The sequence below is a fragment of the Caenorhabditis briggsae genome (genome assembly GCF_000004555.2).
Source record: "Caenorhabditis briggsae complete genome, chrI, whole genome shotgun sequence".
NCBI lineage: Eukaryota > Metazoa > Nematoda > Chromadorea > Rhabditida > Rhabditidae > Caenorhabditis > Caenorhabditis briggsae.
The window spans coordinates 8,922,945-8,936,304 of record NC_013489.2 but is presented as its reverse complement, the minus strand read 5'-3'; the positions used below and the strand labels follow the sequence as shown (position 1 = coordinate 8,936,304).

At 38.8% G+C, this 13,360-nt stretch overlaps 5 protein-coding genes across 5 annotated transcripts; 2 read left to right on the top strand and 3 right to left on the bottom strand.

Annotated features, from left to right (window-relative positions):
- Positions 1–656: 656 nt before the first annotated feature.
- CBG25272 lies at positions 657–1,332 on the bottom strand (the record flags this gene model as incomplete). Its single annotated transcript, XM_045239257.1, has 3 exons — positions 657–788; positions 833–1,009; positions 1,057–1,332. 3 exons carry the CDS (start codon positions 1,330–1,332, stop codon positions 657–659), a joined length of 585 nt encoding a protein of 194 aa, XP_045099281.1.
- A 371-nt stretch (positions 1,333–1,703) lies between these two features.
- On the bottom strand, positions 1,704–2,145 carry Cbr-tin-13 (the record flags this gene model as incomplete). The annotated part of the gene is made up of 2 exons (XM_002639601.1): positions 1,704–1,913; positions 2,029–2,145. 2 exons carry the CDS (start codon positions 2,143–2,145, stop codon positions 1,704–1,706), a joined length of 327 nt encoding a protein of 108 aa, XP_002639647.1.
- Positions 2,146–5,469: 3,324 nt separating this feature from the next.
- Positions 5,470–7,559, top strand: Cbr-lmn-1 (the record flags this gene model as incomplete). Its single annotated transcript, XM_045239242.1, has 6 exons — positions 5,470–5,564; positions 5,654–5,738; positions 5,790–5,903; positions 6,057–6,290; positions 6,338–7,378; positions 7,431–7,559. 6 exons carry the CDS (start codon positions 5,470–5,472, stop codon positions 7,557–7,559), a joined length of 1,698 nt encoding a protein of 565 aa, XP_045094843.1.
- Positions 7,560–9,402: 1,843 nt separating this feature from the next.
- Cbr-hlh-16 lies at positions 9,403–10,487 on the bottom strand (the record flags this gene model as incomplete). The annotated part of the gene is made up of 2 exons (XM_002639603.2): positions 9,403–9,633; positions 10,377–10,487. The coding sequence occupies 2 exons, from the start codon at positions 10,485–10,487 to the stop codon at positions 9,403–9,405; spliced, it is 342 nt and encodes a 113-aa protein (XP_002639649.2).
- Positions 10,488–10,912: 425 nt separating this feature from the next.
- Cbr-trt-1 lies at positions 10,913–13,207 on the top strand (the record flags this gene model as incomplete). Its single annotated transcript, XM_002639604.1, has 10 exons — positions 10,913–11,071; positions 11,278–11,462; positions 11,510–11,682; positions 11,727–11,983; positions 12,029–12,209; positions 12,258–12,411; positions 12,454–12,610; positions 12,666–12,923; positions 12,972–13,037; positions 13,085–13,207. 10 exons carry the CDS (start codon positions 10,913–10,915, stop codon positions 13,205–13,207), a joined length of 1,713 nt encoding a protein of 570 aa, XP_002639650.1.
- Between the last annotated feature and the right edge of the window lie 153 nt (positions 13,208–13,360).

Here is a 13,360-nt window from a genome sequence, read left to right as displayed (position 1 = left end):
CCCCTTCCTCGGAATCGGTGGAGTCTCTATTGTTTTACAAATTAAAAAGGATAAATCATTTCACCAAAAAACCTACTTATATTTTCAGTTAATCGAGATACCAGGAATGGTTCTCTGAAGTTCGATACGAGGCTTCTGAAAGATTACAACTCAATATGCGTTTTTTCATAATAAACTTTGTTTTGAAACAAAATAAAAAGTGTACAGCTGCTGAATGATGCAAGAAAGCAATTCGAAAAACGAAGAGAAAAGTCTCGAAAAGGTTCATACACCGATTGCAAGAATGCAGAAAACGAGAACTACAGTAATCAGAAAGAAAAATGAGTTTGCAACTTGCAAACGGCAAGCTCTCGAGTATTTAAATATAATTTCAGCAGTATTTTCGATGTCCGAGCAAATGAAAAAAAAAACATATCTCTCTTAAAACTCGCTAAAAACCTTTTAAGCCACTGTTACTCTGACTTCAGCTGAGCGACATCGCTCCAATTTTGGGTTTGTGGCTGCAGGTCGTTTCTGACAAAACTTTATTTAGACCAGAATAATATAAAGTACATGATATTCAAACAAGTTTAACTCGCACGGTTATAAGAAAAGACATGAATGAGATACAAATGAAGAAACATTAAAGTGACTATCACAGCTGAACCACAGAACAATTATCGTCGTTTATTCTTCTTGATGTATTCGAAAAAGTTCCATGTTTTGAGGCGCGGAGCAGCAACTTGTGCAAGAATGGCAAAAGCGGTGTGAACTCCAAAGGAGCTTAGCGGGAATACGTCGTTGAAATCCTGGAACATTAATTTATCTGAAATACACACTACTTTCGACAAACCTTTGTTTCAAGTACACTGTACAACATGAAAACTACGATCGTGTTGCAGACAACAGGAAAAGCGACGTACATGGCGCGATTTTTATCGTAGTGGTATATGGACCATTGTCCCATCAACGCCAGACCTAGGGAAAATGCGTATAGTTGAATATCACAGATATACATGAGGCCACTCCACTGAAAATGATGATCATATATGAGAAATACTTAGGGTGACAACTCACCACCCATTTATTCTCAAGCAAGTAATGCGAGAGAATGACGCCAAGCGAACTTATAGCCATTCCGACATTTCCGGCAAGAGCATTCGTTCGGCGAGTGAAATAAGGAGCCACGATGCACATTGATACGAACAACCAGAGTATTGTTCCTATGTAGATCATACAATCAACCTTGAACTGATTAAGACCGATGCGAACATTCTTCGACAAATCAGGATGAAGCCATGTGTAGAAATATATACTGAACATGAGACCCATGATGTTAATGGGAGCGACCATTCTAGAATTATGAATTCATTATCTTGAAGAATTGCTGAGTGAACATGCTTGTGATAACGAAGCGTGATAAATAACTGGTTTCAGATTACAAAGCAATTTATGTAATGGTTTTCAGCTGCTTCTTTGGAAGTAAGCTTGCTGCGCATAATCGTGATCGAACGTTGAAATCATCGGTTCACAGAAGCCTCAAAGAAAAATAAAGAAATTCAATCCACATCTAAAAGTTTGAAACATCTGGGGTGGTTGATAATTGCCGCTTTGGTAGATCGACGACAGGAATAGAACAGTTTTATTGATCTACCTACTGAAGACATTTCGAAAAAAATTTCAAGAAAACAACAATAACAAAAATGATATTTTTTGACGAAAACTTAAGAGAATGATGGTCCTTGTCCAAACCCGGCGCTCATTCCTCCGGATGAAGCCATTTCATCTTGAAGACGTTTCTGGAGAGTTTGAGAGACAAGATTCCACGATTCCATGAAACGATCCATGCATCGTTGAAGACACTGCTTCTCACCACTAGCCAGTGAGCTTCCTGGTGCAGTGATGCATTTATTTGTACACTTTTCCGAGATATCCTGAAAATCGGGACATGTGAGTTCATTTTCTAAGCAAATTCGCCAGGCAGAAAGAAGATTAATGTGGATTGTTGGTCTGAATTGGGACCATATACTTCACAATCGTCCCACTTACAGTAACAAGGTTCTGTGCATTGGCAAGGGCTGCCTGCTGTTTGACTCCGTTGATGACTTGCTCCTGCTGTTCTGGCGACAGATTCTTCAGAGTTTCCACATCGAGCAATTGATCCATGTTTCCCTGAAAATTAAAATTTGAAAGAATGATCAACACAAAAAACGGGTATGATCGATAAGTATTTTTGAATCTTGAGGTTTTGAAGAAGCAAGAATTGTAGTTATCGTCTTTGTATCCTACTAAAAATTCTGAATAACTATATGTCAGCCCAAATGTATATCGGCCAAAGAACATGTGACTGAAATTCACGAACAAGTATTTCTAGTATTATCCTTGACTGAGAAAAGAAAGGTTGAGTCGAAGTGTATGCGATGTTTGTAAACAAATATCTGAAAGCGTAAACAACCGGAAACAGTTTAAACGAGTGCGACAGTAACCCGGCGGGAAAATGTTACAATTTACCTATTTTTTAGTTTTTCTCTTATTTTGCAGCAAATTTTTTCGAATATATTTTAAAATACCGCAAAAAACAATGAAAAACAAACCATATTCGACAAAATTTGCTGCAAAATATGCGAAAAGCTAAAAAAATGAATAAATTTAATATTTTCCCGCCGGGTTACTGTCGCAATCGTTTCAACTGTTTCCGGTTGTTTACGCTTTCAGATATTTGTTTACAAACATCGCATACACTTCGACTCAACCTTTTTTTTCTCTGACAAGGATAATATTCGCCTGAACTGATTACATCAGTCGCAGAACGAAAAAAAAATGCATGGGAGAAGAGAGTACGACGGAAACCTAGTCCCCCGGCCGAACGAGAGAGCGGGAGATTCAAATATCGACCACCGACTGAATGGGGGTGTGTTTGTTGAATTTTATCTTTCCGTCTCTCAAAATTCTTTTTCACGTGCCGAGTGGGAGAAAAAAAAAGCGAGAATGCGACTAGTGTTTTGAAATAGTTTCGAAAAGTTTTCGAAATCATCCCTGTACATCCCTGTACATTTTTTGGCTCAACTTGGCGCGTTAGTCATATTTTAGAGAAGTATGCAGAGGTCTTGCTACAAAATAACACATTTATAATATGAAGACGTCGACACAATTTCTCTGAACCTTCTTTCTTTCAGACGACGATAATATGACCGATGATAAATTCCGGATTTTCATGCTACCAGTTTTTCTGGTATTTTCCTTCTTTTGAATGTACACATAATTTGAGTATCGCCTTTTTTCATTCGCTCCAAGGCCATTTATTTTTTTCTAATTGCGTCGTCTTTCTATGTCTTTTCGAATGTTTCCTATTTTGAGAATTCAGTGTTTCCCTTTGTTCATCTGTTGTTATTCAGTTGACTAAATCTGTCAGGTTTCCGATTTTTGGAATATATGCTACAAATGTCTTTTGAAATTGGATATTCTTCGAAACACACTGAAATCTCAGCAGTAGAGAAGACATACATTTCAACACACAATTCTCATCTGTCATCATGGAAGTGGGATAATCTCCAGTAATCCAATATTTCCTTTAGGATATGTCTCATTCTATCGTTTATTTCTTTTTCTCACAATTCATTTAAAATTTCTCTTCCCCCCCCCCCCCCCCCAAGGCCACAACTGGGTGCGTGAAGCCCATGATACATTAATTTATGCAGATTCTTGTTGCAGCCCAGATTTTCCTGTCCTGAATTCATTTCCGCAAATATATTTCACAAAAGGAATTCAGTGTCAGTTGTGAAAGCAGTTTTCTGACTTTCGAGGGTGTGCATTTTTTCATACTGAAATTTCGGCCCGGCCCGGGCCGGGCCGAGAGAAAATTTTCAGGGCCCGGCCCGGCGGCCCGGCAGAAAAAAAACAAAATTTTTGAAACATGAATTTAAACAGCCGCCATTTTTGTCAAAGCGATAATTTATTGATTTTTAGAATGTATTTAAAAAAAAATAACTCGAAGAAAAAAAACACTGAATACCTTTTTTCGAAACAATGATTCAACTTTTCGCTCAAGATTTTGAAGTTCGCGGTAAACTTCCGGGCCGACCGGGCCGACCGGGCCTCCGGGCCGGGCCGGCCCGGCCCTTCACAAGTATGCATTTTTTTGTTTTTAAAACCAGAATCCTCAGTCGTCTATTGATTTATTTTCCCTTGTCGTCGTGTCTTTGACACCGTTAGGTTCTGTCCAGATGTTGTCTCTTTGAGAATTCACTCATTCTGTGTCAAACATACTAGAGAGACGACCTTTTTCATTTCGCAGATGTTTGGCCTTTTCAACGTCTGTTTTCTTCTCGTTGAAATTCTCTCTGTCTGTCACACTATTTTTCATGAATGGGCATGTTGCCAAGTTGCTGTGTAGCTGTTGTTTACCATATACACAAAACTATTCTGACACTCTGCTTCTCTTGCCTTTGGTGTTGTGAGCATAAAAAACGAATGAAAAAAGAAAACTTAAAGAGGGTGTGTGTGCCAATTGAGAGTGTAGAGATGAAAAGGCACACTCACTCGCGCAACACACAAGAGTCCTGGTATGTGCCCCTCGGGTGAGGTAGGGCGTTTTTCTCGTTTCTGACCCGAGAAACTCTCGTACTCTGCAACATTTTACACTGATTTCCGTGTAATCCGATATCTGATATATTTTATCACCGAGTTTGCTTCCCTAGTTTGTGATTGATCGGTTCTTGAAATTCGATTTCCGAAATGTGTTACTCTCTAATTGACACGACATGGACGGTCAGTCCCAATCAAGCAAGTACAAAATAAATTAGTATCTAGTCCCCTCCTCGGTTCATATGCTATTTTTTTCATCAGCACAATCGACAATTCAGTCGCTCACCTGTTTCGAAAAATCGACAGCGGTATATTTTCGAATTTCAAACTAAATCCTTCTTTCCTTCTTTTTTTTCTTGAAATCGGTTGTTCGGATATACGAGTTGTTCCTCGAACTTGTAGGAAAGTGAGACTTGTATTTTATTAAAGGAGTCTATGTAGATTTACGCAGAGGGTCCTGCGGCGCGAATCCGCAGCGCGCCAAAATTTGAAATGTATTTTTCTAGTGTCAACTTTTCTCAAGCCTGAATGCGAAAATTACTTAAGGAGCTACGTTTCTCGGAGTTTTCCGAATGTTAGCAATCGAAAATGCATACAAATTCCCAAATGTTGCCGACTGCCTCTTTTAAGGTCATTCCGCGCGCCGTAACTCTCAAATAACCCAACTTTGTCCGATTTTTCGACAAAAACCTCGATTCAAAATTGGTATACACAACGAAGGTCATGCCTGAGTGCCTGCCACACTTCGTTTGGACAGCAAAGTTTTTGTTGTATAACATTCTTTATCATAGAAATCAAAATGTTGAGTCATGATTTTCTGGCGCCGGTGACGCTGTTCTTCAAATTTCTGTTCTTTTCTCTCAGAAAGCATTGAACACATACTTTTTTACAGCGAAACCAGAAAATATGGCGTCCCGTAAAGGTGCCCGCAGCTCTCGGATCGTTTCTCTGGAACGCTCAGCCAATTCGTCGCTCAGCAACGGGGGTGGAGACGAGTCATTGTGAGTTTGCTCTCTATCTCTATGCTCTCTATGTTATTCTGCGGCAACCAGTCATGTTGATTCTTGACATTATTTGATATGCCTTTCAGCGGTTCTACAACTCTCGAAACATCTCGACTTCAAGAAAAAGACCATCTAACATCACTCAATAGCCGACTCGCTCAATATATTGATGTTTGTGATAATTTTAACTTTTCCCCCAACATCTCACGATTCCGTTTTTAGAAAGTTCGCCAATTGGAGCAGGAGAACAACAGGCTTCAAGTCCAAATTCGTGATATTGAAGTTGTGGAGAAAAAGGAGAAGTCTAACTTAGCCGATCGATTTGAAGCTGAGAAAGTGAGTATTATTTGTGTTTTGTGTCTACATAGGTGGTTATACGAAACTAATATATCGCTCTCTGTTTCTCTGAGAAAAGTAACAAGACAAACAATACGCTATATGGATGAGCGATAAGTGTCGTGGAAGGGGTTAATATATTACTTTTCTCAGGCTCGACTTCGCCGCGCTCTTGATTTGGCTCAAGATGAACTTGCAAAGTACAAGATCGAGTATGATGCTGCCAAAGTTGAAGTCAAGAAATTGAAGCCACAGGTGGATAAGCTTGAACGGGAACTCGCTGGAGCCGAAGAGCAAGCTCTCCATGCGCAATCAGTTGCTGATCAAAGTCAAGCTAAGCAAAAGACTCTCCAGGCTCGAAACGATAAGCTGGTGTTGGAAAATGATGTGATATCGAGAAACAGAAAATGAGATAAAGTTTTGAATATTTTCAGGATCTCAAAAAGCAGAACATCACTCTTCGGGATACTGTTGAGGGTCTCAAGAAAGCTGTAGAAGACGAAACTCTGCTTCGTACTGCTGCCAATAACAAGATCAAGGCTTTAGAGGAAGATCTCGCTTTCGCACTCCAACAACACAAGGGAGAACTCGAAGAGGTTAGACACAAGCGTCAGGTCGACATGACAACATATGCGAAGCAAATCAACGATGAGTACCAATCGAAGTTGCAAGATCAAATTGCTGAAATGCGAGCTCAGTTCCAGAGCAACCTTGCCCAAAACAAAACAGCATTTGAAGATGCTTACAAAAATAAGCTGAATGATGCTCGTGAGCGACAAGAAGGTGCTGTTTCCGAAGCACTACATCTGCGTGCTCGTGTTAGAGATTTGGAGACTTCCAGCAGCGGAAATGCTTCACTCATTGAACGCCTGCGAGCGGAGCTTGATACACTCAAAAGATCGTTCCAAGAGAAACTGGATGATAAGGATGCTCGTATTTCGGAGCTCAATCAAGAAATTGAACGAATGATGAGCGAGTTCCACGATCTTCTTGATGTGAAGATTCAGCTGGACGCTGAGCTCAAGACCTACCAAGCCTTGCTTGAGGGAGAAGAGGAGCGATTGAACCTCACTCAAGACACATCTAAAAATGCTTCTGTTCATCATGTGTCCTTCTCTTCTGGTGCTGCAAGTGCTCAACGTGGCGTCAAACGCCGTCGTGTCGTTGAAGTGAACGGAGAGAACCAAGACATTGATTACCTCAATAGACGATCGAAGCTCAACAAGGAGACAATCGGACCTGTCGGAATTGACGAGGTCGACGAGGAAGGAAAATGGGTTCGCGTTGCGAACAATTCAGAAGAAGATCAGTCTATTGGAGGATACAAGCTGGTTGTCAAGGCTGGAAACAAAGAAGCTTCGTTCCAGTTCTCAGCCCGCATGAAGCTCGCTCCACACGCTAGTGCAACTGTTTGGTCTGCTGAGTCGGGAGCCGTTCATAACCCACCAGAGGTTTACGTAATGAAGAAGCAACAGGTGATTATTAAACAGAAATCTAGGTTTTTTAAAATTCGAGCTTTCATTTCAGTGGCCCATCGGAGAAAACCCCTCCGCACGTCTCGAGGATAATGAAGGAGATATTGTATCTTCGATCACAGTTGAGCTCAGCGAATCGTCGGATCCATCAGATCCAGCTGATCGTTGTTCGATCATGTAGAAGTTGAACAGCCACTTCTTTCTACTCGGACCTCATATTTTTATACATCCAATTCTAATATTCCTTGTTGCGTTGTCTTAGAGTTGTACACCGATCTTCCCCTCGTTTTTCTGTCCCCGTACGTTTTAACCATGTTCTTGTTGTTAATATACTAGAATCTGGCAATCATTACCTTGAAACCCCTTTGAAATCTCATAATTTCACTGCCCTCTCGCTCTCCAATTTGAGAATAGACCACCAATTTGAGAATGGAAAAACAACTCCCTATCATTTGAACACACAAAGATCACTTTTAAAATGTAAAACTACCCTTTCTTTTACTCCTTAGCAACAGATCATGAACCTTTTCCGCCGTCCTCTCTCACCCCCTCCAAAATTACCGATCGGTGTCGCTCTTCATAAATATTTTGAACTGTATTTCAATTCTTCAATCTCAAATATGAAGTATTTCATTTAAAATGTCCCTACGACCCTCGCTCGAGCTCCCCGGTTTCTTCCTATTTTTCGGTCAATATGAATAGAGTAACATGTATTTAGGACTTCTAAGTACCGATTAGACCAACTGTTTCTTCTTTTCCTATTCACTTCTGCGCACAAATGAGCACTTACAGAAAACGGCCGGTTGAGTGAGTTCGTTGCGTCATAGAACAATGAAAATATAATGGAAGGCTCGATGAACATGGTAATTGTTTTTTTTAATGATTTGAAATAGTCGAGGGTTCCAGTATAAGATTTCCCCTTTCGACTCGTTCAGAATGAAACCGAAAGAGATGCCGCCGGTTCTTTTACTCATTTAGCACATCAATTTTCTAATTTAAAATATCTCATTCTTCTCACTATTTTCTCACCTCTTTTGCGGAAAATCATACATTCCGATTAGTTTGTGTATCCTCGATTGGAATTAAAATGAGATTGGCGTTTTATGGGGGAATCATCAAAAGGAATGGATACCGTATCCTATTTCAACATGTTAAGAGTAAGAAGTGTAGAACGGGCGGATGGTTTTTAACATCATTACTTCGGTTCGGTCCACGAGCCACTACTCCCGGTCTTTGCCACAATAAGCAGCTAATTGCAATGCCCAATGACTTCTAAATCATCCCAACTGAAAAAAATGACTATTCTAATTTATTTTCTATTTTCTATACCTGTTTCTTCTCCTTCTCTCTATTCAAAAGCAAAATCATGTATTAATATGCGAGAGCGAAAACTCTGCGGGAGACACTCCTCATCTTGGGAGTTCAACCATCTGCGGGACGTCTTCAATTCTCAGTAATTGGTTTATGACACTTACGTAACCAATATGATATGTTCTCGTTTTGCGTTTTTCTAGCTCCTCGCGCATCTTGTCTTATGACATGGGCAGTGACGTAATGAGGAATTGAAAGAAGAGCTAATTGGCTAAGTACTGTAATACTGTAAAAATGAGAGAATATGGTTATTTATGTGGAGGGAAGATTTCAACAGTTCAGAGATTTCTGTAAATTTGCCAAGACAAACAAAACAATAAAATATCTTATTCAGTTAGTATCAGAAATACAAAAGGCAGATGCAAAGTGAATAGGATGAGCTTGCCTATTGTTATTAGAGGATTAGGAATGAGTCTATTCTCTGGACACAATAAAGGAATAGTAGAATAAAATCTGATAGAAGTTAATAATGAAAATTGCATGTTATTCAAGTTCAGAATTATGAAGAGGTAATACAGTCAACGGAAAAGCAAACATTCTGCTTGCATTTTGAACATTTTTGAGTAGGCTTTTCTGACTTTTTATATTGAGTCTTCAGCATCTCGATCTAAATCTTTTCTAGATCAATCAAAAAGTTTTATATTCGAATTCAATCATACCTTTGCGTTTGCTGCATTCAACTCCATCTGAAGCTTGTGATTAGCGTTAGAAAGATGCTTGATCCAGTTTGAAGCCAATAGTAGAGTGTTAGCTTTACTCATTCGACGACTGTTTGCCTCGTTTGGATACGGTAGGCATTCACGCAGAGATTCAAATTCGTCGTTTAGCTCGTGCATCCGGCGTCGCTCTCGACTATTAATGGAGTTTCGAAGCATGTTCTGTTCCTGTAATTAAATTGATTCTGGAGAGCTCCAAAATTTTCAGAATTTGAAAAAATCCGATTGAATACTGTTAGTCAAAAATGGCTGAGGTTGGAATGCTAAACGGTTTATTTAGTTCGCTTGAAATAGTTCCATTTAAAGCATACTTGCAAAATCAGGGACCGGCTCGCGGGCCTGGCCGAAGATTTCCAAATTCGTAAAATTTTTGAAATTTCAGAAATTTTTTATGGCACACTTATCTTGGAAAAATTTTTTCTTGCCAGAAAAATCGTTCATTTTTCCTATTGATCCCGAAAATTTTTTTTAAAAGATTTTTTTTGAAGAGAAAGGAAACATTTTTCTGAAAACCCGGGCCTTAGAAATTCTGAAAAAAGCCAGGTCCGGCCCGGCCCGTTTTAAGTATGGTTAAAAACAGACCCGTTTGGTCAGTTAAATTTTGCTGAATTTCACAGTCATATTGAAATATTACAGTTTTGTATTCATCAGTCTGCGACAAACGAAACTACCGTAGTTCAATAGAAAGTCACCCAAACCGTCAGTTTTGAGCTCAATTATCTCGATTCCTATGAAAGATATGAAAATTTTGTCAACTGATAAAATACTAGTGATATCATGACAAATAATTAATCAGTCGACAAAATTTTGATATCTTTCACAGGAATCAAGATGATTGAGCTCAAAGTTGACGATTTGGGTGGGCTTCTATTAGAAGAAATACGGTAACTAATATTTATAATTTAGCTCACCTGCTCATTCAAACCTTGCATTTTCTTCCTACTTCCACCTTCAGCTCGTTTCCTTCTTACATACGGTTCAAACTCTTCTTCTGCTCCCGGGGGTGAACCTGTGGAAGACATTGCGAGCTGTGAAGACGTCGGGTACCGTTAAGTGTGAATTGTCGACAAAATTCTGGTTCGATTCTATTTACCGAAACAACCAATTAGAACAGAATGACGGATGATAATGTGAAAAGGCGTGTCGCGAACTACAGTAACTCATTTCCCCTCTCCCTGGTAGTCCTGTAGGACGGGAGTGGGCGTGGTCTCATGTAGGTGTCAGGAGCGCAATGTGCCTTCTTGACACGTGTCGACTCTTCTACATACACATTATTATAAGATTAGAGAAGCTGACAGCTGCTGGTAACAATATCAAGATTAGTCACATGCGCAACATCTAAAGAGTACGTTTCCAAAATTCAAGAGGCTTGCAGCATATGGGAGAGATGCCATGAAGTGATGTAGTAGGAGGAAGAATATGATTCATTTTCTCCGATTCCAACCATATGAAAATTATATCAAAAAAGTTTGAGGGTTTTCAGGATGGTGAAACAAATAACAACGGTTCATTATCGAAACTTCATAAAGAACTTTGTGATAAGCCATGGAATAAGATCCTCACCAAAAATGGAAATTTGGCGATACTACGAAACATTTTTAAAAGAGTATGTCCTTACTGATCAGTTCCGTTTATATATGTAAGACGGTTGAAAATTCGAAAGTTAAAAAAATGAGTTATAACCCGAGTTGATAGTTTCTTGCACCATGTATTGATTATTTTATATTGTCGGATATCAAAATTTTAGAATTAAACTGTTCAATCGTATTACATGGATAAATTTTTTAAGAACTATAAAATAAATCTTTTTAGAAAATGAAAACCAAATTAACCTACCGTCACATGTCCACATTTCTGACGTCTTCTGAAAATTTGCCGAAAGTCCAGGGTACTGTCGTTGTAGAAGAAGTCAACAGAATATCCAAAAGTCTCATGTCATCTCGAAATACATTCGAATTAAGAAAGTTGAAACCAAAAAAGAAAAAGGCAACAGTGAAGTGAGTTTTGAGCTTGAAGAACTACCATCAATCAATGAAGTTGACAGAGACTGCCACATGTATCCAGATGACATTGAGACACTCATCGACCGTATTTTCCACATCTTCAGTCTTCAAAATCACATTGGAAATACGAATTGTGGAAACCTGAAAAATTGGGTCTCAAAAGTTTTGAAATCGGAAGGTTTCCATCACTTGGAAAATTTCGTATACAAAGAAGGTAAAACTGATAGGTTGTTTATTATTGTTACTAAATAATTTCAGCTCCTTTTGCTCGTGCTTTCCGTTGTAAGAAGGTTATGAAGAATGAAACGCCATCTTCGAAGAGATCCATCCAAGTTTCAATTGTCAATAATCTGAAATCAGCTCTTTCTTGGTGGCTTCTGGCAGCTCTTCGTCAAGTTATTCTTCCACTCAAAATTCAAAACAAAACAGCTTATGTGTGGAGGAATGCATATCTGAAACATTTGAAACTGGGAATGAGCCGTTTTAAGAAAATATACGCTGTGCGAAGAGTAGATGTAGGTCTTAGCTCTGAATGTCAAGAACAATATAAGTGTATTCAGAAGGCAAGATGTCTGAAGTCCTCAGCCTCTTATAGTTCGTTGAGATTTACGATAGTTTCCAACAAACTCCGACCGATTTTTCGTAATAGATCAAAGGACCGCTTCAAGGAGGTTATGGAGTGGAAGAAAGTCAATTCCATCCTTGCCTGGTGTCTGGAAAAACACGGTATTTATCGACATAGTCAGTGTTTTCAAAAAGGCTTGTTTGAATTCAATAATCCATTTTCAGCTATCCAAAAAACATGTGAAGATATCTTAAAGTTTTTGAAAAGAAATTCCGATTTTTCACAAGTATTCGGCTACACAGCAGATGTTTCAAAATGCTTCTCAACAGTCAGACACGGAACAGTCATCTGTATCATCGAAAGAATTCTTGATCAACGGTAGTTTCTTCTTCACCATCATTTAACTAATCCTTCTTTCAGCTGTGATATTCATACAGTTTGTGGCAAAGGTTTGGACAATAAAGGATTTTCAAAACTACTCTTCGTATCTAGAGATTCCGAGAAAGAGGCTCGTCTTGCTCTCACTCGAAAAATGCAATCGAAACGAGTGGAACATCACCAGGTTGTGTATGTTACAGTGAGTTGAAGCTTCTTTTTTAAAAATTTCAGTTTTTCTCAAAAAAAAACTTCAGAAAGTCTCGACAAAATGGCTTTTGGAAATAACCCGAAGCACAGTCTCATCCTACTATTACAAGCGTGGTGAAACAACTTTTAAAGTTACAAAGGGAGTTCCGCAAGGACACCCATTGTCTTCAAATCTTGCACATATGTACCTCAATGATTTTGAGAAGGAGAATTGGAAGAATATAGAATATGATCCGAGAATGTTTTACTCGAGATATGAGGATGACTATGTTTTCCTAACCACAGAGAAGGACTTGTTTGAAAAGGTACCCGACAGTCGATTGATATTTTGGAAAATTACGTTTTTTTAACAGATGTCAAAATCCCTTCTCAACGGCGAAAACCAACATGGCTTGATTGCAAATCGAGAGAAATGCAAGGTAATTTTCGAACTCATTTTAATATTTAGATTTAGTTCTTAATTCAGGATTCTGATGAGAAACAAGAATTGTATTGGTGCGGTGTGAAGATTGATTTGAAGTCTGGAGAGTTTTCAGTCAAGAGAAGATGCTCGGATGGAAATTTTCGATGGATACCTATCAAATTCTAATACTTTATTGTCTTTTTAATATGATTTATTTTCGATTGAATTCGATCGACGCACTTTACAATAAATATAAAAACTCCAAACATAACAAAAATTCGAAAGCGGCAATGAAAGGCTAAGCGGTTTTTGAAGCATGATGTTTCGAAAGGAAAAGAA